The 22,483-nt window shown below is 38.1% G+C and overlaps 3 protein-coding genes and 1 pseudogene across 4 annotated transcripts; 3 read left to right on the forward strand and 1 right to left on the reverse strand.

The window, feature by feature from the left end:
* Positions 1-3,043: 3,043 nt before the first annotated feature.
* Positions 3,044-5,432, forward strand: LOC149176725 (glutamate dehydrogenase 2 pseudogene; annotated as a pseudogene). Its single transcript, XR_016258359.1, has 3 exons — positions 3,044-3,133; positions 4,663-4,776; positions 5,157-5,432. The product of XR_016258359.1 is annotated as a glutamate dehydrogenase 2 pseudogene (transcript).
* A 934-nt stretch (positions 5,433-6,366) lies between these two features.
* Positions 6,367-8,124, reverse strand: LOC149176726 (glutamate dehydrogenase 1-like). Its single transcript, XM_089421551.1, has 5 exons — positions 7,930-8,124; positions 7,348-7,422; positions 7,131-7,247; positions 6,607-6,857; positions 6,367-6,451 (listed from the first exon to the last, which is right to left on the reverse strand). The coding sequence occupies exons 1-5, from the start codon at positions 8,122-8,124 to the stop codon at positions 6,367-6,369; spliced, it is 723 nt and encodes a 240-aa protein (XP_089277677.1).
* Positions 8,125-10,398: 2,274 nt separating this feature from the next.
* LOC149176727 (putative glutamate dehydrogenase 3) lies at positions 10,399-18,077 on the forward strand. The gene is made up of 4 exons (XM_089421552.1): positions 10,399-10,415; positions 10,571-10,646; positions 10,760-10,846; positions 17,841-18,077. The coding sequence occupies exons 1-4, from the start codon at positions 10,399-10,401 to the stop codon at positions 18,075-18,077; spliced, it is 417 nt and encodes a 138-aa protein (XP_089277678.1).
* On the forward strand, positions 11,838-17,176 carry LOC149176728 (glutamate dehydrogenase 1, mitochondrial-like). The gene is made up of 11 exons (XM_089423867.1): positions 11,838-11,934; positions 11,999-12,126; positions 12,340-12,441; positions 13,387-13,498; positions 13,611-13,648; positions 15,368-15,481; positions 15,862-16,083; positions 16,186-16,260; positions 16,361-16,477; positions 16,751-17,068; positions 17,150-17,176. The coding sequence occupies exons 1-11, from the start codon at positions 11,838-11,840 to the stop codon at positions 17,174-17,176; spliced, it is 1,350 nt and encodes a 449-aa protein (XP_089279993.1).
* Positions 18,078-22,483: the final 4,406 nt, after the last annotated feature.

Here is a 22,483-nt window from a genome sequence, read left to right on the forward strand (position 1 = left end):
AACCAAAGTTTGGTGCCAATTACCTTGATCTCTCGAAAAGGAATGAGAGTAGACAGATAGTTTTCATATTAACATAGATAATAACCACATGCCAAAGATGGCCCACAGAAGGGAACCGTAAAAACTAAAGAGCATTCACTGCAAATATCCAAATCTATGCAAATTTCCTTCACTTCCCAAGTAAGGGCGACGGAAGAGGGTCGTTAAGTCGTATCCGTTGACAGAGGCAAAGAGTGAATCAATGGGGCAGAACCCTGGTAAGCTCTCAATTGTACCAGCTCTCAACTAAGAAACGGCAGTGCAACATGAAATTTCAAATTTAAATAAAAATAAGAAAATCAATCGATGTCAATAAAAATAAAAATGAAAGTCGAAACTTTTATCCACCTTGTGGGTCCTACATGACGACCATGTGCCTAACACCTCTCTCCCTAGCATAACACATGCAAGCTCTACAACAGGCCACCTAAGGTCGCATCAGGTTAACAGTTGTGATCAGCGAGATTGAAACCTGAAACCTGAGCAACAAGATTGAAACTAGTGTAACATCTGTAATCAAGCTAACATCTGTGATCAGGGATATTGAAACCTGAAACGCGAGCAGTTGTAAAAGCCCTCACAGGTTCGGGCCTCTGTAGCTGACGTGAGGCAGAACAGTGATGAAAAGGAAGGGAATTGTGGCTCCTATGTCAGCAGATCCTGAGCAAAGAAGGAGCTAAAGGATAGTTCCAGATCTGTAGTAATTTCTCTAGCAACTTTGGTTACAAACTTCTGGTTAGGGCTTCTGGATTGATTTCAGTTATGTAGAATTCATTTTATGATTAAAATCTGCCCTGAAGTATCTGGCATCTGGCAGGGACTATAGTAATCGTTCGTAGCGGACTTAGCATTAGTTTACCGGTTTGTTCTTAGTCCCTGCCACTTTTAAACCAAAGTTCTTACGGTCATATAATTTTACTCCTTATTGGGCCTCAAATCGAGGCATACAGCTCAAAAGTTAGGAAAAAGATCGGAGGAGTACAGGTAATTACAACAAGTTCACTCCTGCATGAAGTAATGCTATGTTTGCACTAGCATTAATTTTCTAGCGTTTAATGTTAGAGATTAATACCACTGCTATAATACAATAGCATATGTACCCTGCTATAGCGTGTATGCTTGCCTCATGTAGCACCGTTACATGTATCCCTGCTACATCATGTACACCTGCAAGCTCATGCGCCACCGTTACATGTACGCCTGCCACCACATCTATGCTTTTTGTGGGCATGTAACAGGTATTTTGCTTAAAGCGCTGCAATAAAATTCAAATTGCTCCGGTGTCTGGTTTAATTGCTGCAGCGTTTGGTTTCTGCAGTAGTTTACTTGCAGAGGCAACTGCAAATCTATCCAACGCGATTCCCAGATATGGGTAGTGCTCAGAAAGCTATATGAAACTGAAAGGCGGCGATATCCAACGCGATTCCCAGGTATGGGCGGTTCTATGAGCAGAAGGTCGGTAGATGGAATGGTAAATTACAACTTTATTGATATTATATAAATCGTGTTGACAGGGAAACATTTGACCATCACTACAAACAAATTTTTTTTCTGCTTATATTTCATGATAAATTTCAACCTCTTACCAATTTAAGTTTTGTTTTTGGTCATTGCTGGAATCAGATCCCCGACCTGGAATCAGGTTGAAAATGGCAATATGAGCATTGCATAGTACCAGTCACACTTCAGCATACGGGCTTTGATCAAGGTAACAAATGGTAGAAAATAGTAGTGCATAAAACTGAAAACAATTGATCATTAGAACAAAACAAAATATGAACAATAATAGAATGAAATAGGATAGGAACAATAACAGAACAAAACGGAGTATGCATAGCAGAATTCATGGAGTCAACAAATTACTCTTTTTATATAGACACACTGTAGAATGCAACAGGGTTGTAGTTCCTTTACTCTATGTATTTTCTGGTACACTCTGTCAATAATTGTAACACTGTAGTGAGCAGAATGAATAGTCCAATTCAATATACAGCAATTCATACAATCCAATCTTCAAAACCTGAGCTTGACAGAACAATATATGTATAGATTAACCAAAATTCAAGAGTGTAAGCTTGTTCAGAGTTAACTTCAGGGCAGATTTTAATCATAAAATGAATTCTACAGAACTGAAATCAATCCAGAAGCCCTAACCAGAAGTTTGTAACCAAAGTTGCTATAGAAATTACTACAGATCTGGAACTATCCTTTAGCTCCTTCTTTGCTCAGGATCTGCTGACATAGGAGCCACAATTCCCTTCCTTTTCATCACTGTTCTGCCTCACGTCAGCTACAGAGGCCCGATCCTGTGAGGGCTTTTACAACTGCTCCCGTTTCAGGTTTCAATATCCCTGATCACAGATGTTAGCCTGATTATAGATGTTACACTAGTTTCAATCTTGTTGCTCGGGTTTTAGGTTTCAATCTCCCTGATCACAACTGTTAACCTGATGCGACCTTAGGTGGCCTGTTGTAGAGCTTGCATGTGTTATGCTAGGGAGAGAGGTGTTAGGCACATGGCCGTCATGTAGGGCCCACAAGGTGGATAAAAGTTTCGACTTTCATTTTTATTTTTATTGACATCGATTGATTTTCTTATTTTTATTTAAATTTGAAATTTCATGTTGCATTGTCGTTTCTTAGTTGAGAGCTGGTACAGTTGAGAGCTTACCAGGGTTCTGCCCCATTGATTCACTCTTCGCCTCTGTCAACGGATACGACTTAACGACCCTCTTCCGTCGCCCTTACTTGGGAAGTGAAGGAAATTTGCATAGATTTGGATATTTGCAGTGAATGCTCTTTAGTTTTTACGGTTCCCTTCTCTGGGCCATCTTTGGCATGTGGTTATTATCTATGTTAATATGAAAACTATCTGTCTACTCTCATTCCTTTTCGAGAGATCAAGGTAATTGGCACCAAACTTTGGTTCTGGGTCTTTGTTTAGATATGGCATTTTCATCTATAATCTGGTTGGTGGGTGTCCCTAATTCTCTAATTTTCAGTAATGGGTCTTTGTGTTTCGAAGCGGATTAACTATCTGTCCCTTTATGTAACTGCAACTAACGCATTAAATCTCAATCAGGATCACTTGCAAGTTATTAAGATTAGTATGATTTAGATTATGTATGTTCAGCATTTTAATTTTTGAAAAAAATCTGGAATCCCAACCGGTGCCCTCAATGGTTCGACCATGTTTTTTGGGAGATAAGCTGCCTCCTAAAAACGTATTCGCATGTGGTGGCCTTTGCCCGTCCTCATGGGTTGAGTCTTTTTCTGGGTCTAGCATATGCTCTGCGGTGTCATTATCCCCCATTGCTTGTATTTTCAGAAAGTAGCATGGTAACCATTGATCATTTTGAGGTGAATTTTTGTCACTGTAATTCCAAGATAGATTCATTTTGTCCGATTGATTGACGTAAGGTGCTAACAATTCTAAAAATTGCCACTATCTTCAATACTAAGATGATGTCCACAATTTTGATTAATATAACCTTCCTGAACGTTGATGCAAGTTAAATTATGTTAGCTTAACATAAAGGTCATGAAAGAAACCCCAAGTCAAATTTATGTTGGGGTAGTGGTACGATGAATGGTGAGGAAACAAATTGCTCTGTGTAGTTCAACAGTATTGGGGTATAGAGATCTGTTATTTTCCAATTCTGGGGTGAACATAAAGCAGGAAGAGGGTTTGCTAGCCTTTAACAGTGCTGAGAACATTGTTCAGATGTAGTGTATTTAAAACCACCATGTGAAGAAATATGGATGCATTTTAGGGTATAAATGAAATTTGAATGCTGCTTAAACCACGGGTTAACTCTATGGCTTGGACTCTGTCTGATATCTTTGGTTTACTCGTCTCTCATAAGATCAAGGGAATTTGCAATTCATCTAAATCCATGGTCTTCATCGGGCATAAAATATTTCTTCTTTAGCTCTGTAGGAGTGGGTTTGATCTGGTAGTTCATGGCTATATGTGCCACTGCCAATTGGTAGTTACAGGACTCCGATTGATGTATCAGTTGCAGATGCAACATAGCATAAACAATAGTTGAAATGGTTTGGCTGAGGAGATCAAGCTTAATGTGTTTCCTTTGGTTCATATCTTCTCTAAATATCCCTTTCAGAACGAACTTTTCAACTTTGTAGTTGAATTTGTTATCTATTAGTGCGTGGTCTTAACAAATTATCTTCTCCTTTCTCATAATAGGGAACCACTGTGATCTGAGCTTCCATAGAAATTTAGATCTTAGTTCTGTATTGTGGGTACATGTGTTGTGGTTGAGGTCCATATACAGTAGTCCATGTAAGTGTTGCAACTCATCGATTGAACTTATGATCCCTCAATGTGATAAGTACAATCATAAGCTATACTTGCCAGGATGCTACACCCTTGTTTTGTTAACACATAGAATCTGTCCTTTCTTTCATTAACTGAAGAGATTTGTATTATGTGAATTGCATTCTCCATCTCTCTGTTTTTTATTGCTTGAAATTTTGGACCTACATCTCCTATCAAGGAATTTTTTCTTGTTTCATCTTAGCTCATTTTCTTTCTTTTGGCATTTTGAGGGTTTTTAAAGGGATTATTTTGACTGATTTTCTCATTTGTAAACTGGACCTCAGGTTGAGTGCACCATTCCTAAAGATGATGGAACTTTAGCCTCATATGTAGGCTTTAGGGTGCAACATGACAATGCACAGGGACCCATGAAGGGAGGGATACGCTACCATCCAGAGGTGAGTTTATGATCGCTGATATGTAGTAACTGCTAACGATTGGCAATATCTGCATGCAAGATCTTTTATGTCCTATTAAGGCAACTACACCTATGGTTGAGTTACTTGATGTTACATCTATCTCTAGTTTGATGTTTTGGAAACATATATGGCTGTGTGTGCACTGAAATCGCTATAATGGAAACCTAATATGGCTTTCTTCTTGTTTAATATCGAGCAATATGGGAAGTATAAAGCACAAGGAAAATTATGAATCTTTCTTCCTTTTTAAGTTAGCAGTACTTTGAGCTATTAACATAACCCTTTTTGCAATTCATCCAGTTTGCAACAATCATTTCAGAGAATGCTATAAATAATCTATTTATCGTTGGGGTATGCAGGTTGACCCAGATGAGGTAAATGCCTTAGCACAACTAATGACATGGAAGACCGTTGTAGCTAACATACCATATGGGGGAGCAAAGGGTGGTATTGGTTGCGACCCACGGAGTTTAAGTTTCAGTGAGTTAGAAAGGCTTACTCGTGTCTTTACTCAGAAGATCCATGATTTGATTGGAGTCCACATAGATGTTCCAGCACCTGACATGGGAACTAATTCACAGGTCTTTTCCATGATTCCTATTCAAAGAGTTAGATTTATTAGCTCCGAGACTTAATACAGGGACTCACATAAAGACACCCTTGCCATACTATAGTCTCCCTGATGCGAGTCCCTGCATGAAGTTAACATTTAAGGTCACAGAGTAGTGATCTGTTATCCAGTGATCATAGAATACTTGATTTGACATTGATTTGCCCTGCCCTTCTCAGAAGCAGCTTTAGGAGCTTGCCTTCGTCTTTGTGTGCCATTGCCATGTATAGCTTCGATCTCAGCACCTGTGTGTTCATTACAGAGTAAGGACATTTCCTTGAGATGTTGAAAAGCGCTTGTGATATAGTTTTTCAGCTCGGTATTAACCTTCTGCTCATCCCACATAAAACCTTGGATGTTTTGCAAGAAAAAGCGATAGAATTAGAAAGAGGAACTAAAATTAAAAAAATCGCCCAAAATTCAACCACCTAACTCAGAGCATGACTATACCAACTTTTTACTGAAAGGTAGCACTGAAAAACCATCACCAAAATCCTTGTCACATAATAAAAGGCATAGATACAGGGGTATTAATGAAATCTGTAATTTTCAAGATCACTGATATAAATCCTTCACATTTATATGTGGTAGAATTGCAAGAATATAATGGTCAGTACTCAGCTCTACAATCTTTTAAATCGTCAATTTACCCAACCCAACATATATCACAGTCCAGGAAATGAAGAAATAAGTCAGGCAACAAAAACAGGTCTACTTCAATCTAGTAAAGCATCAACTCACCAAACTCAGTAATAGAATCATCAAATAATGGACAAATCAACACAACAAAACTGGCAAGAAGCATGTATTTTTGCTGGTCATTTTGGACACTGTGGGAAGCTTATTGTTAGACGGTAGGGCGACAGTTCTTTTAGCTGTTTCCTGTTCTATTTTATATATTTTGTTTTCTAAAGAATATAATAGGAGATAGATAGTGCACAACATTTCCAACTAATTGTCTAATTCACCTCGTCAGCTTCTGGATCTGTGGGATGATTGGCTGCCTCTATAATAAATTTGGCCTTTACTTCACTAGCATTCTTCCTGTGACCAGTACGCAGTAGCAATCAAATTACTAAATTAGCATCTCCAACTTTAGGAGCAGTGTTTTGTCAATTGAATTAAAAAGTACTTTCAAATCCCTGTCAACTTCCAAATGCCAGATGGTCTTGTGAAACTTAAATTGGATGGATACTGACCTGTTCAAAACACCACCTAAAGCAGCAGGGATGAGCACGTCACAGTCTTCAAGCAAGAGAGTTTTGGGATCAATTGAATCTGCTGCTTCAAATCCTTTAACAACACCATTAGTCTTTGTGTGCTTCATTAAAGCTAGAATGTCAAGGCTATTGCTGTTCTTTATAGCTCCTGAAATGTCACTAACTGCTACAATCTTTCCACCCTTTTCATGAATAAGTTCAGCTGCCCAGGAACCGACATTTCCAAAACCCTGAAAAGGTCAGAGAGGTTTTGGTTCAAGAATGTATTTCAGTCTGTAATGGTTCCAATCCCCTCGAATTGATGTTATTGCCATATTTATGCAGCCAATTTCATTTCATTTAGTGTCCATAGATATCCTTTGAGTAAAGCAAAAGCATGGTAATCAGTTTCTTTGATGCAATTAGTGCAACTAGTAAATTCAAAGAAAGGCAAGCAAGATGGTGTTTTTTTTATGCGGCTAGACTTACATTCACAGTAAAGGCTGAAGAGAAAAACAATCTACCTGGATTACAAAACGTTGACCTGAGATGCTTTTACCATACTCAGCTAATAAAGCTTCTGTTGCAAACATAACACCTCTACCAGTTGCAGCATCCCTGCCAAGGGATCCACCTAGACCCTATCCATCACAAAAGAATCTTTCTAACATCAAAAAGCTATGTAAATTATACACTCAAGAGGTTGGTGAGGTCTTTTGGAATAAAGATTTATATACTTACAACAGGTTTTCCAGTAACAATTGCAGGTGAGTATCCGTGGAATTTTGAATACTCGTCTAATATCCAGGCCATTGTCTGTTCACATCAACCATGTAAGCATAGTGGATATTGAAGAAATATGTATTAAATCTCGGAGCTAATAAATCTAACTCTTTGAATAGGAATCATGGAAAAGACCTGTGAATTAGTTCCCATGAGAGATGGAGAATGCAATTCACATAATACAAATCTCTTCAGTTAATGAAAGAAAGGACAGATTCTATGTGTTAACAAAACAAGGGTGTAGCATCCCGGCAAGTATAGCTTATGATTGTACTTATCACACTGAGGGATCAGAAGTTTAATCGATGAGTTGCAACACTTACATGGACTACTGTATATGGACCTCAACCACAACAAATGTACCCACAATACATAACTAAGATCTAAATTTCTATGGAAGCTCAGATCACAGTGGTTACTATAATAACCACCTCGTCAGCTTCTGGATCTATGGGATGCTAGTACGCAGTAGCAATCAAATTACTAAATTAGCATCTCCAACTTTAGGAGCAGTGTTTTGTCAATTGAATTAAAAAGTACTTTCAAATCCCTGTCAACTTCCAAATGCCAGATGGTCTTGTGAAACTTAAATTGGATGGATACTGACATGTTCAGAACACCACCTAAAGCAGCAGGGATGAGCACGTCACAGTCTTCAAGCAAGAGAGTTTTGGGATCAATTGAATCTGTTGCTTCAAATCCTTTAACAACACCATTAGTCTTTGTGTGCTTCATTAAAGCTGGAATGTCAAGGCTATTACTGTTCTTTATAGCTCCTCAAATGTCATTAACTGCTACAATCTTTCCACCCTTTTCATGGATAAGTTCAGCTGCCCAGGAACCGACATTTCCAAAACCCTGCATCTGGCATCCGGCAGGGACTATAGTAATCGTTATGACCCGACTTAGCATTAGTTCAGCGCTTTCCTTCTCTGTTATACGGCGGTTAGAGCGGGGATATGCCTAAGTTTCATTCGCACCTTAGCTTGGCCATCTTATTTGGCCTCTTCCTGAGGCATAAGAGGCTCGACCATAGCTTAAAAGCTATAAGCGCGGTGCATTTTCGCTAACCGTCACGGGTGTCTGTTTTTAATCTTAGCATTACTTCCGCCCGAGTATGCGAAGGTTTAATAAAGCTCCATGTTCCCTGTTACAATGTCCTGCATTGGCAGCTGGTGCATGCCATGATGCACCATGGTTCAACAGCTGTGAGATGAAATCTGCATGAACTATATTGAACTTTTCTGTGATTATATCGTCATTGTCGTCCGGATCTGCGATGTAGGAGAGAATAAGCTTGATTCCTTTGGCGACCTGTTTAGCAGTCGGGCATGCGGAGCGAAGGGGCGCAACGAGTTTAATTCCAGGCGTTAAATCGTTAATGCCGTACCTTGGATTCTGCTCTCGCATGGCCTGGCAGGTCGTGAGGCCCTCAAATGTCTGGTTCGCAAAAACGTCGGTTGCGGGGCTTCGAACCTGCGACCTGTTGTATCGAATCCATGACAAACTGTAAGTTCTCAAATCCCCATTCCCTGCACAACAGAATTATCACATTGAATTTCAAATCCAAAAACCATAATCGAATCTTTACTACTAATTAATTGAAAATATAATGGGTCTTACCTGGAATAAGTACTGTTGGCCGAGCTGCTGTCCAGTTTATTCTGCAAGCAAAGCTTATTGGACATGTAATATTGCTCAATAGTGAACTGAGTATAACCAGAGAGCTCCTTCAAAACATATTTCAGTGTTTTCCTACAAGGAATATACAAATACTCATCTACATCGAAGAAGAAAGTCCAATTCGCCATGAATTTGTACCTGTGCAAACAATCGTTCACAATAAGGAACTGATTATGGTAATACCCATCATATTGTTCCTGCTCTGTTACATCCTGCAATGTCACTCGACCTGCCCTGATCCATGGCTCCAACACCTTTCTAACCTGGGGATGCACTCCACCTGCATCGTGAAAAACAAAATGCGACCTAGGCCCAAATACTTTGGCATGATAAGCCATCCACTCCCTCATTCTCTGAGCACTCAAGTCACCATACAAGGAGGAACCACAGTAGAGATAATCATAGGGAGGAGTCTGGCTATAAACAGAGCCATTGTAGCTACCTTTTTCTTCCTCGAGAGCAACGATCCTCTCTGGTTTTCGAAACTCGTCGCCATGGATTGCGTGAAGAATGAGCTCTCCACCATTGTCATCGGTGCCCACGCTCTAGCATTTTGTAGGCCTTGCCCTTTATTAATCTTACAGAAGACGAATTCTTGGGGATGCATTCACATTCAAATCGTGGCTTTCCATAAACATGGAGAGGCTTGGAGGCGAGCCCAACTACAGCAAACGTGGCTGGACCTCCTCTGTAAGCGCCCATTTGGAGAAACAAGTATGCAGCTCTCCCATAAGGTCGAAATCAGAAAAACAGAGCTGAAGGATATGATCATGGCAAGTAAAATGCATAATACTGGTATTGTCATGAACAGCACCAGCAGAATCACTGAGTTAATTCATGTGAAAGAAGATCCGAAAAAGATTGTAGAGCTGAGTACTGACCATTATATTCTTGCAATTCTACCACAGATAAATGTGAAGGATTTATATCAGTGATCTTGAAAATTACAGAGTTCATTAATACCCCTGTATCTATGCCTTTTATTATGTGACAAGGATTTTGGTGATGGATTTTCAGTGCAAGGATTCTGGTTGGGAAGCTAGCCATTACAGCAATCGGAGTCCTGTAACTACCAATTGGCAGTGGCACATATAGCCATGAACTACCAGATCAAACCCACTCCTACAGAGCTAAAGAAGAAATATTTTATGCCCGATGAAGCACCTTACGTCAATCAATCGGACAAAATGAATCTACCTTGGAATTACAGTGACAAAAATTCACCTCAAAATGATCAATGGTTACCATGCTACTTTCTGAAAATACAAGCAATGGGGGATAATGACACCGCAGAGCATATGCTAGACCCAGAAAAAGACTCAACCCATGAGGACGGGCAACAGGTCAGTATCCATCCAATTTAAGTTTCACAAGACCATCTGGCATTTGGAAGTTGACAGGGATTTGAAAGTACTTTTTAATTCAATTGACAAAACACTGCTCCTAAAGTTGGAGATGCTAATTTAGTAATTTGATTGCTACTGCGTACTGGTCACAGGGAGAATGCTAGTGAAGTAAAGGCCAAATTTATTATAGAGGTAGCCAATCATCCCACAGATCCAGAAGCTGACGAGGTGAATTAGACAATCAGTTGAAGTTGTAGAGGTTTTGGAGTAATTTGACTTCTCTCAGGCTTCTTAAAATTCAGCTCTATTATGTAATATTGGATGCATGACATGCATTTCAGATTCTATACAAGAAGGGTGTTGTAGTACTTCCGGACATATATGCAAATTCTGGTGGTGTGACTGTTAGCTATTTTGAGTGGGTTCAGGTATGTATCCTTGAGAAAACTCTTTTTTTGGACTTGATTATACAAACTTCAGTCACAATGTTTTTTCATCTACATATGGTTGACTTGCCAGTTTGCTTGTGTTTATAATTTATTTGTCTGTTATTTGATGATTCTGCTGTTGAGGTTGGTGAATTGATGCTTTACAAGATAGGAATAGACTTGTATTTGCTGCCTGAATTATTTTTCAGATCTCTAACAGTGATGTAGGTTGAGTTGGGTACATTGATGTTATACTGAATTGAATACTGATGGTCCATAAAATTTCATGCAATACTGTCTTATATGAATTGATAGACTTGCCAGTTTGATTTTTTTCCCCAAGAAAAACATCACAGTTTTTATTCAAAAAGAAAAAGATCAAGTTTCTCATGTGTTTATAGCATGATACAAAAGAAAGTAATTCATGACTGCACTTTGGAAATGCTGTGCACTGTCTATCTCCTTTTATATTCTTTAGAAAACAAAATATATAAAATAGAACAGGAAACAGCTAAAAGAACTGTCGTCATATCGTCTAACAATAAGCTTCCCACAGTGTCCAAAATGACCAACAGAAATACATGCTTCTTGCCAGTTTTGTTCTAGTACATGTTTGTATGTCTGGCATCTGGCAGGGACTATAGTAATCGTTCGTAGTGGACTTAGCATTAGTTTACCGGTTTGTTCTTAGTCCCTGCCACTTTTAAACCAAAGTTCTTACGGTCATATAATTTTACTATTTTAATAAACCAAATTTCATGCTTTCGCCATCTTATTTGGCCTCAAATCGAGGCATACAGCTCAAAAGTTAGGAAAAAGATCGGAGGAGTACAGTTAATTACAACAAGTTCACTCCTGCATGAAGTAATGCTATGTTTTCACTAGCATTAATTTTCTAGCATTTAATGTTAGAGATTAATACCACTGCTATAATACAATAGCATATGTACCCTGCTACAGCGTGTATGCTTGCCTCATGTAGCACCGTTACATGTATCCCTGCTACAGCATGTACACCTGTAAGCTCATGCGCCACCGTTACATGTATGCCTGCCACCACATCTATGCTTTTTGTGGGCATGTAACAGGTATTTTGCTTAAAGCGCTGCAATAAAATTCAAATTGCTCCAGTGTCTGGTTTAATTGCTGCAGCGTTTGGTTTCTGCAGTGGTTTACTTGCAGAGGCAACTGCAAATCTATCCAACGCGATTCCCAGATATGGGCAGTGCTCAGAAAGCTATATGAAACTGAAAGGCAGCGATATCCAACGCGATTCCCAGGTATGGGCGGTTCTATGAGCAGAAGGTCGGTAAATGGAATGGTAAATTACAACTTTATTGATATTATATAAATCGTGTTGACAGGGAAACATTTGACCATCACTACAAACAAATTTTTTTTCTGCTTATATTTCATGATAAATTTCAACCTCTTACCAATTTAAGTTTTTTTTTTTGGTCATCGCTGGAATCAGATCCCCGACCTGGAATCAGATCCCCAACCTGGAATCAGATCCCGACATGTTTGAGGTTGAAAATGGCAATATGAGCATTGCAGAGTACCAGTCACACTTCAGCATACAGGCTTTGATCAAGGTAACAAATGGTAGAATATAGTAGTGCATAAAACTGAAAACAACTGAAAACGATTGATCATTAGAATAAAGCAAAATATGAACAATAATAGAATGAAACAGGATAGGAACAATAACAGAACAAAATGGAGTATGCATAGCAGAATTCATGGAGTCAACAAATTACTCTTTTTATATAGACACACTGTAGAATGCAACAGGGTTGTAGTTCCTTTGCTCTATGTATTTTCTGGTACACTGTGTCAATAATTGTAACACTGTAGTGAGCAGAATGAATAGTCCAATTCAATATACAGCAATTCATACAATCCAATCTTCAAAACCTGAGCTTGACAGAACAATGTATGTATAGATTAACCAAAATTCAAGAGTGTAAGCTTGTTCAGAGTTAACTTCAGGGCATATTTTAATCATAAAATGAATTCTACAGAACTGAAATCAATCCAGAAGCCCTAACCAGAAGTTTGTAAACAAAGTTGCTACAGAAATTACTACAGATCTGGAACTATCCTTTAGCTCCTTCTTTGCTCAGGATCTGCTGACATAGGAGCCACAATTCCCTTCCTTTTCATCACTGTTCTGCCTCACGTCAGCTACAGAGGCCCGAACCTGTGAGGGCTTTTACAACTACCTGCGTTTCAGGTTTCAATATCCCTAATCACAGATGTTAGCCTGATTACAGATGTTACACTAGTTTCAATCTGGTTGCTTGGGTTTCAGGTTTCAATCTCCCTGATCACATCTGTTAACCTGATGCGACCTTAGGTGGCCTGCTGTAGAGCTTGCATGTGCTATGCTAGGGAGAGAGGTGTTAGGCACATGGTCGTCATGTAGGGCCCACAAGGTGGATAAAAGTTTCGACTTTCATTTTTATTTTTATTGACATCGATTGATTTTCTTATTTTTTTATAAATTTGAAATTTCATGTTGCATTGTCGTTTCTTAGTTGAGAGCTGGTACAGTTGAGAGCTTACCAGGGTTCTGCCCCATTGATTCACTCTTCGCCTCTGTCAACGGATACGACTTAACGACCCTCTTCCTTCGCCCTTACTTGGGAAGTGAAGGAAATTTGCATAGATTTGGATATTTGCAGTGAATGCTCTTTAGTTTTTATGGTTCCCTTCTGTGGGCCATCTTTGGCATGTGGTTATTATCTATGTTAATATGAAAACTATCTGTCTACTATCATTCCTTTTCGAGAGATCAAGGTAATTGGCACCAAACTTTGGTTCTGGGTCTTTGTTTAGATATGGAATTTTCATCTATAATCTGGTTGGTGGGTGTCCCTAATTCTCTAATTTTCAGTAATGGGTCTTTGCGTTTCGAAGCGGATTAACTATCTGTCCCTTTATGTAACTACAACTAACTGATTAAATCTCAATCAGGATCACTTGAAAGTTATTAAGATTAGTATGATTTAGATTATGTATGTTCAGCATTTTAATTTTTGAAAAAAATCTGGAATCCCAACCGGTGCCCTCAATGGTTCGACCATGTTTTTTGGGAGATAAGCTGCCTCCTAAAACCCTATTCGCATGTGGTGGCCTTTGCCCGTCCTCATGGGTTGAGTCTTTTTCTAGGTCTAGCATATGCTTTACGGTGTCATTATCCCCCATTGCTTGTATTTTGAGAAAGTAGCATGGTAACCATTGATCATTTTGAGGTGAATTTTTGTCACTGTAATTCCAAGGTAGATTCATTTTGTCCGATTGATTGACGTAAGGTGCTAACAATTCTAAAAATTGGCACTATCTTCAATACTAAGATGATGTCCACAATTTTGATTAATATAACCTTCCTAAACGTTGATGCAAGTTAAATTAGGTTAGCTTAACATAAAGGTCATGAAGGAAACCCCAAGTCAAATTTATGTTGGGGTAGTGGTACGATGAATGGTGAGGAAACGGATTGCTCTGTGTAGTTCAACAATATTGGGGTATAGAGATCTGTTATTTTCCAATTCTCGGGTGAACATAAAGCAGGAAGAGGGTTTGCTAGCCTTTAACAGTGCTGAGAACATTGTTCAGATGTAGTGTATTTAAAACCACCATGTGAAGAAATATGGATGCATTTTAGGGTATACATGAAATTTGAATGCTCCTCAAACCACGGGTTAACTCTATGGCCTGGACTCTGTCTGATATCTTTGGTTTACTCGTCTCTCATAAGATCAAGGGAATTTGAAATTCATCTAAATCCATGGTCTTCATCGGGCATAAAATATTTCTTCTTTAGCTCTGTAGGAGTGGGTTTGATCTGGTAGTTCTTGGCTATATGTGCCACTGCCAATTGGTAGTTACAGGACTCCGATTGCTGTATCAGTTGCAGATGCAACATAGCATAAACAATAGTTGAAATGGTTTTGCTGAGGTGCTCAAGCTTAATGTGTTTCCTTTGGTTCATATCTTCTCTAAATATCCCTTTCAGAACGAACTTTTCAACTTTGTAGTTGAATTTGTTATCTATTAGTGTGTGGTCTTAACAAATTATCTTCTCCTTTCTCATAATAGGGAACCACTGTGATCTGAGCTTCCATAGAAATTTAGATCTTAGTTCTGTATTGTGGGTACATTTGTTGTGGTTGAGGTCCATATACAGTAGTCCATGTAAGTGTTGCAACTCATCGATTGAACTTCTGATCCCTCAGTATGATAAGTACAATCATAAGCTATACTTGCCAGGATGCTACACCCTTCTTTTGTTAACACATAGAATCTGTCCTTTCTTTCATTAACTGAAGAGATTTGTATTATGTGAATTGCATTCTCCATCTCTCTGTTTTTTATTGCTTGAAATTCTTGACTCTACATCTCCTATCAAGGAATTTTTTGTTGTTTCATCTTAGCTCATTTTCTTGCTTTTGGCATTTTGAGGGTTTTTAAAGGGATTATTTTGACTGATTTTCTCATTTGTAAACTGGACCTCAGGTTGAGTGCACCATTCCTAAATATGATGGAACTTTAGCCTCATATGTAGGCTTTAGGGTGCAACATGACAATGCACAGGGACCCATGAAGGGAGGGATACACTACCATCCAGAGGTGAGTTTATGATCGCTGATATGTAGTAACTGCTAACGATTGGCAATATCTGCATGCAAGATCTTTTATGTCCTATTAAGGCAACTACCCCTATGGTTGAGTTACTTGATGTTACATCTATCTCTAGTTTGATGTTTTGGAAACATATATGGTTGTGTGTGCACTGAAATTGCTATAATGGAAACCTAATATGGCTTTCTTCTTGTTTAATATCGAGCAATATGGCAAGTATAAAGCACAAGGAAAATTATGAATCTTACTTCCTTTTTAAGTTAGCAGTACTTTGAGCTATTAACATAACCCTTTTTGCAATTCATCCAGTTTGCAACAATCATTTCAGAGAATGCTATAAATAATCTATTTATCGCTGGGGTATGCAGGTTAACCCAGATGAGGTAAATGCCTTAGCACAACTAATGACATGGAAGATTGTTGTAGCTAACATACCATATGGGGGAGCAAAGGGTGGTATTGGTTGCAACCCACGGAGTTTAAGTTTCAGTGAGTTAGAAAGGCTTACTCGTGTCTTTACTCAGAAGATCCATGATTTGATTGGAGTCCACATAGATGTTCCAGCACCTGACATGGGAACTAATTCACAGGTCTTTTCCATGATTCCTATTCAAAGATTTAGATTTATTAGCTCCGAGATTTAATACATATTTCTTCAATATCCACTATGCTTACATGGTTGATGTGAACAGACAATGGCCTGGATATTAGACGAGTATTCAAAATTCCACGGATACTCACCTGCAATTCTTACTGGAAAACCTGTTGTAAGTATATAAATCTTTATTTCAAAAGACCTCACCAACCTCTTGAGTGTAAAATTTACATAGCTTTTTGATGTTAGAAAGATTCTTTTGTGATGGATAGGGTCTAGGTGGATCCCTTGGCAGGGATGATGCAACTGGTAGAGGTGTTATGTTTGCAACAGAAGCTTTATTAGCTGAGTATGGTAAAAGCATCTCAGGTCAACGTTTTGTAATCCAGGTAGATTGTTTTTCTCTTCAGCCTTTACTGTGAATGTAAGTCTAGCCGCATAAAAAAAACACCATCTTGCTTGCCTTTCTTTGAATTTACTAGTTGCACTAATTGCATCAAAGAAACTCATTAGCATGCTTTTGCTTTACTCAAAGGATATCTATGGACACTAAATGAAATGAAATTGGTTGCATAAATATGGCAATAACATCAATTCGAGGGGATTGGAACCATTACAGACTGAAATACATTCTTGAACCAAAACCTCTCTGACCTTTTCAGGGTTTTGGAAATGTCGGTTCCTGGGCAGCTGAACTTATCCATGAAAAGGGTGGAAAGATTGTAGCAGTTAGTGAAATTTCAGGAGCTATAAAGAACAACAATAGCCTTGACATTCCACCTTTAATGAAGCACACAAAGACTAATGGTGTTGTTAAAGGATTTGAAGCAGTAGATTCAATTGATCCCAAAACTCTCTTGCTTGAAGACTGTGATGTGCTCATCCCTGCTACTTTAGGTGGTGTTCTGAACAGGTCAGTATCCATCCAATTTAAGTTTCACAAGACCATCTGGCATTTGGAAGTTGACAGGGATTTGAAAGTACTTTTTAATTCAATTGACAAAACATTGCTCCTAAAGTTGGAGATGCTAATTTAGTAATTTGATTGCTACTGCGTACAGGTCACAGGGAGAATTCTAGTGAAGTAAAGGCCAAATTTATTATAGAGGCAGCCAATCATCCCACAGATCTAGAAGCTGACGAGGTGAATTAGACAATCAGTTGGAAATGCTGTGCACTGTCTATCTCCTTTTATATTCTTTAGAAAACAAAATATATAAAATAGAACAGGAAACAGCTAGAAGAGCTGTCGCCCTACCGTCTAACAATAAGCTTCCCAGAGTGTCCAAAATGACCAGCAGAAATACATGCTTCTTGCCATTTTTGTTGTGTTGATTTGTCCATTATTTGATGATTCTATTACTGAGTTTGGTGAGTTGATGCTTTACTAGATTGAAGTAGACCTGTTTTTGTTGCCTGACTTATTTCTTCATTTCCTGAACTGTGATATATGTTGGGTTGGGTAAATTGACGATTTAAAAGATTGTAGAGCTGAGTACTGACCATTATATTCTTGCAATTCTACCACATATAAATGTGAAGGATTTATATCAGTGATCTTGAAAATTACAGAGTTCATTAATACCCCTGTATCTATGCCTTTTATTATGTGACAAGGATTGTGGTGATGGGTTTTCAGTGCTACATTTCAGTAAAAAGTTGGTATAGTCATGCTCTGAGTTAGGTGGTTGAATTTTGGGCGAGTTTTTTAATTTTAGCTCCTCTTTCTAATTCTATCACTTTTTCTTGCAGAACATCCAAGGTTTTATGTGGGATGAGCAGAAGGTTAATACCGAGCTGAAAAACTATATCACAAGCGCTTTTCAACATCTCAAGGAAATGTCCTTCCTCTGTAATGAACACAAAGGTGCTGAGATCGAAGCTATACATGGCAATGGCACACAAAGACGAAGGCAAGCTCCTAAAGCTGCTTCTGAGAAGGGTAGGGCAAATCAATGTCGAATCAAGTATTCTATGATCACTGGATAACAGATCACTACTCTGTGACCTTAAATGTTAACTTCATGCAGGGACTCGCTGCCTCGCAGCTTCCCTTCATAGACAAGCTGCATTCACATTCAAATCGTGGCTTTCCATAAACATGGAGAGGCTTGGAAGCGAGCCCAACTACAACAAACGTGGCTGGACCTCCTCTGTAAGCGCCCATTTGGATAAACAAGTATGCAACGCTCCCATAAGGACGAAACACCCTCTTGTTCAGATCTTCTTTCACATGAATTAACTCAGTGATTCTGCTGGTGCTGTTCATGACAATACCAGTATTATGCATTTTACTTGCCATGATCATATCCTTCAGCTCTGTTTTTCTGATTTCGACCTTATGGGAGCGCTGCATACTTGTTTATCCAAATGGGCGCTTACAGAGGAGGTCCAGCCACGTTTGCTGTAGTTGGGCTCGCTTCCAAGCCTCTCCATGTTTATGGAAAGCCACGATTTGAATGTGAATGCATCCCCAAGAATTCGTCTTCTGGAAGATTAATAAAGGGCAAGGCCTACAAAATGCTAGAGTGTGGGCACCGATGACAATGGTGGAGAGCTCATTCTTCACGCAATCCATGGCGACAAGTTTGGAAAACCAGAGAGGATCGTTGCTCTCGAGGAAGAAAAAGGTAGCTACAATGGCTTTGTTTATAGCCAGGCTCCTCCCTATGATTATCTCTACTATGGTTCCTCCCTGTATGGTGACCTGAGTGCTCAGAGAATGAGGGAGTGGATGGCTTATCATGCCAAATTATTTGGGCCTAGGTCGCATTTTGTTTTTCACGATGCAGGTGGAGTGCATCCCCAGGTTAGAAAGGTGTTGGAGCCATGGATCAGGGCAGGTCGAGTGACATTGCAGGATGTAACAGAGCAGGAACAATATGATGGGTATTACCATAATCAGTTCCTTATTGTGAACGATTGTTTGCACAGGTACAAATTCATGGCGAATTGGACTTTCTTCTTCGATGTAGATGAGTATTTGTATATTCCTTGTAGGAAAACACTGAAATATGTTTTGAAGGAGCTCTCTGGTTATACTCAGTTCACTATTGAGCAATATTCCATGTCCAATAAGCTTTGCTTGCAGAATAAGCTGGACAGCAGCTCGACCAACAGTACTTATTCCAGGTAAGACCCATTATATTTTCAATTAATTAGTAGTAAAGATTCGATTATGGTTTTTGGATTTGAAATTCAATGTGATAATTCTGTTGTGCAGGGAATGGGGATTTGAGAACTTACAGTTTGTCATGGATTCGATACAACAGGTCGCAGGTTCGAAGCCCTGCAACCGACGTTTTCGCGAACCAGACATTTGAGGGCCTCACGACCTGCCAGGCCATGCGAGAGCAGAATCCAAGGTATGACATTAACGATTTAACGCCTGGAATTAAACTCGTTGCGCCCCTTCGCTCCGCGTGCCCGAATGCTAAACAGGTCGCCAAAGGCATCAAGCTTATTCTCTCCTACATCACAGATCCGAACAACAATGACGATATAATCACAGAAAATTTCAATATAGTTCATGCAGATTTCATCTCACAGCTATTGAACCATGGTGCATCATGGCATGCACCAGCTGCCAATGCAGGACATTGTAACAGGGAACATGGAGCTTTATTAAACCTTCGCATACCCGGGTGGAAGTAATGCTAACATTAAAACCAGACACTCGTGACGGTTAGCGAAAATGCACCGCGCTTATAGCTTTTAAGCTATGGTCGAGCCTCTTCCGCCTCGGGAAGAGGCCAAATAAGATGGCCAAGCTAAGGTGCGAATGAAACTTAGGCATATCCCCGCTCTAACCGCCGTATAATAGAGAAGGAAAGCGCTGAACTAATGCTAAGTTGGGTCATAACGATTACTATAGTCCCTTCCGGATGCTAGATGGCAGGGACTAAAAAACTTCAACCATTCACATCTCTATAGTGAATCAACCTAATTAGAAAAAAATACAATAAGAACCAAATAAATAACCTGTATTTCTTAGGATTAAGAAAATACATTTTTAGAAACTTTATAACGCACCAAAAAATCATATAATCGCCTTAAGAAAAATACAATCCTTCAAGTAAGATGATCGTTCAAGTAGGCATAACAACCATAGACCTATATAAAGAGGAGGATAATCACGCAGTAAGGATAAATACCATGGAAGTCTTATTTAAGTTGGGATATGTTAAAGCATATATATATATCATTAGGTCTTTAAGAAAAATACAATCCTTCAAGTAAGCCGATCATTCAAGTAAGCATAACAACCATAGACCTATATAAAGAGGAGGATAATCACGCAGTAAGGATAAATACCATGGAAACCTTATTTAAGTTGGGACATGTTAAAGCTGATATATATCATTAGTCTTTTTCTATAGGTTTATATTTGTTTCTCTTTATACCTTATATTTATAATGTTGGATATAATTAAAATAAATATAGGTTATATTTATAATATTAGGTATAATTAAAATTAGTTATTTACTTGAAAATTAATTAATAATTAAGTGTATATGTTCTTTAAATAAAATTTCACAAATTTAAATATAGAGAGATAAAATATGTATGTTCTTTTAAATATTAGAAGTTAGATAATTATGTTGAAATATATTTTTTTGTCCTATAAACAAAACGATCTCATTCACATTTTTGGTACCTAACTTTTAATAACCCAAATATAAAATTTGCAAAAAATAGCTTCCAAATTTAAGTTGTCAACACCATAAACAATTTGAGCAAATTAAACCACCAAATTTATGGCAAAAAGGGAAATAGAATTTGCAATTGAATTATAGGCAATATAAACATGTAGAAGATCTCAACCTTATTTTATTATCCTCTCCAAAACAAACTTAAAATCCATAAATTACAACTTGTGAATGTTGAATGGATCCACGAAGGGAAGAGATGGGTGCTCGCTCACTCTCAATGAATCATCCTAGGGTTTTTGTCCTAGGCCTACTCACTCTCAATGAATCATCCTAGGGTTTTTGTCCTAGGCCTACTGCTGAAGTAGAGAACCTAGTTCTCAAAACCTCACCACAAAGAGAATGCACAAATCCAAGATGTGTCAAAATGAACTCCTCCTCCTCTTTTATAGATCTGATGGTAAGATCTCCAATCCTCTAAAAACAGCTTTTTATTTTTTATTTTTTATTATTTAGAAGCTATTCCATCGACTTTATATTAACTAACTTTTTAATTTTATTTTATTTCACTTCAAACTCCTCCACTGAATTTATCTTAACTCACTTTTTAATTTTATTTTACTTCACATCAATTACTTTTGGGCCTTTTTCTCTAATTAATTATTCTTCCTTAATTAAATGACTAATTAAAGTAATTTTTAATTAAGGAAAATGGGAGTAATCAAAGTCATTTTTAATTAAGGAAAATGGTAAATCAGCCACCATACTCTCCGCAGCAACTGGCATCTAATGATGTAGATCTTCTCATTCCTCTTCCAACGAGCTGTTACATTCCATCAAATAATCTTCCTCCAATGCCACCATCATGTAGATCTTCTCATTCCGATTCCAACCAACTCTTACATTGCATCAAATAATGTTCTTGGAACATAATTAATTAAATTAGACCCCATAATATTGTTAATTAGTTCTTTACACTTCTAGAGAAATTGATATTGAAAGAAATTAGTTAGTGTGGATATTCAAGTCATTTATTTAAATTTCTTAATGAAATATTTAAAAAAAATTCAAAAGTATGTATATAAATATTTTTTTTGCACATTTAATTATTTTATCTTTTCAAAGTTGCTATAAAATTATATTACTTCATTTGGACAGAGAGATATTTATTTATATTTGAGAATGAATCTGAAATGTTTTTACCACATTTCCTTTATACTAGGTTGTAATATTAACATTGAACCAAGATACCACAGTGACAGTTAGATTATTTACGATTTAAAAAAATATGTATACTATATACTATACCTAGAAGAGATGATCTGTTTGATCAAATGATAGGAGCAACAATTTTCTTTAAAATAGATCTGGTAACTAGATATGATCACTTAAGGATTAAGGAAGGTGACATCCCAAAAACCACCTTTATAACTCACTTCACATATTATAAATTTTTTGTAGTGATGTTTGGTTTGATCATTGCACCGAATATGCTTATAAACCTCATATATGGCTTGTTCCATAAGCTTATGGACCACTTTGTCCAAGTATTTTTGGATGATATTCTCATGTATTCCAAGAATGAAAAGTAGCATGAGGAGCACTTAAGGGTTGTGCTACCCCTAAACCCTCTTCCCTAAGGCCATATTCCTTCATTATCCTGAGGCCTTATTTTTTCACTATCTCCTCTACCCTAAGAGCTTATTCCTTCACTATCCCCTCTTCATTAGGGCCCAATTCCTACCC

This window comes from Pinus tabuliformis, chromosome 4_1 (genome assembly GCF_031772625.1).
Source record: "Pinus tabuliformis cultivar Carrire ecotype Pingquan chromosome 4_1, CPIR1, whole genome shotgun sequence".
Taxonomy (NCBI): Eukaryota; Viridiplantae; Streptophyta; class Pinopsida; order Pinales; family Pinaceae; genus Pinus; species Pinus tabuliformis.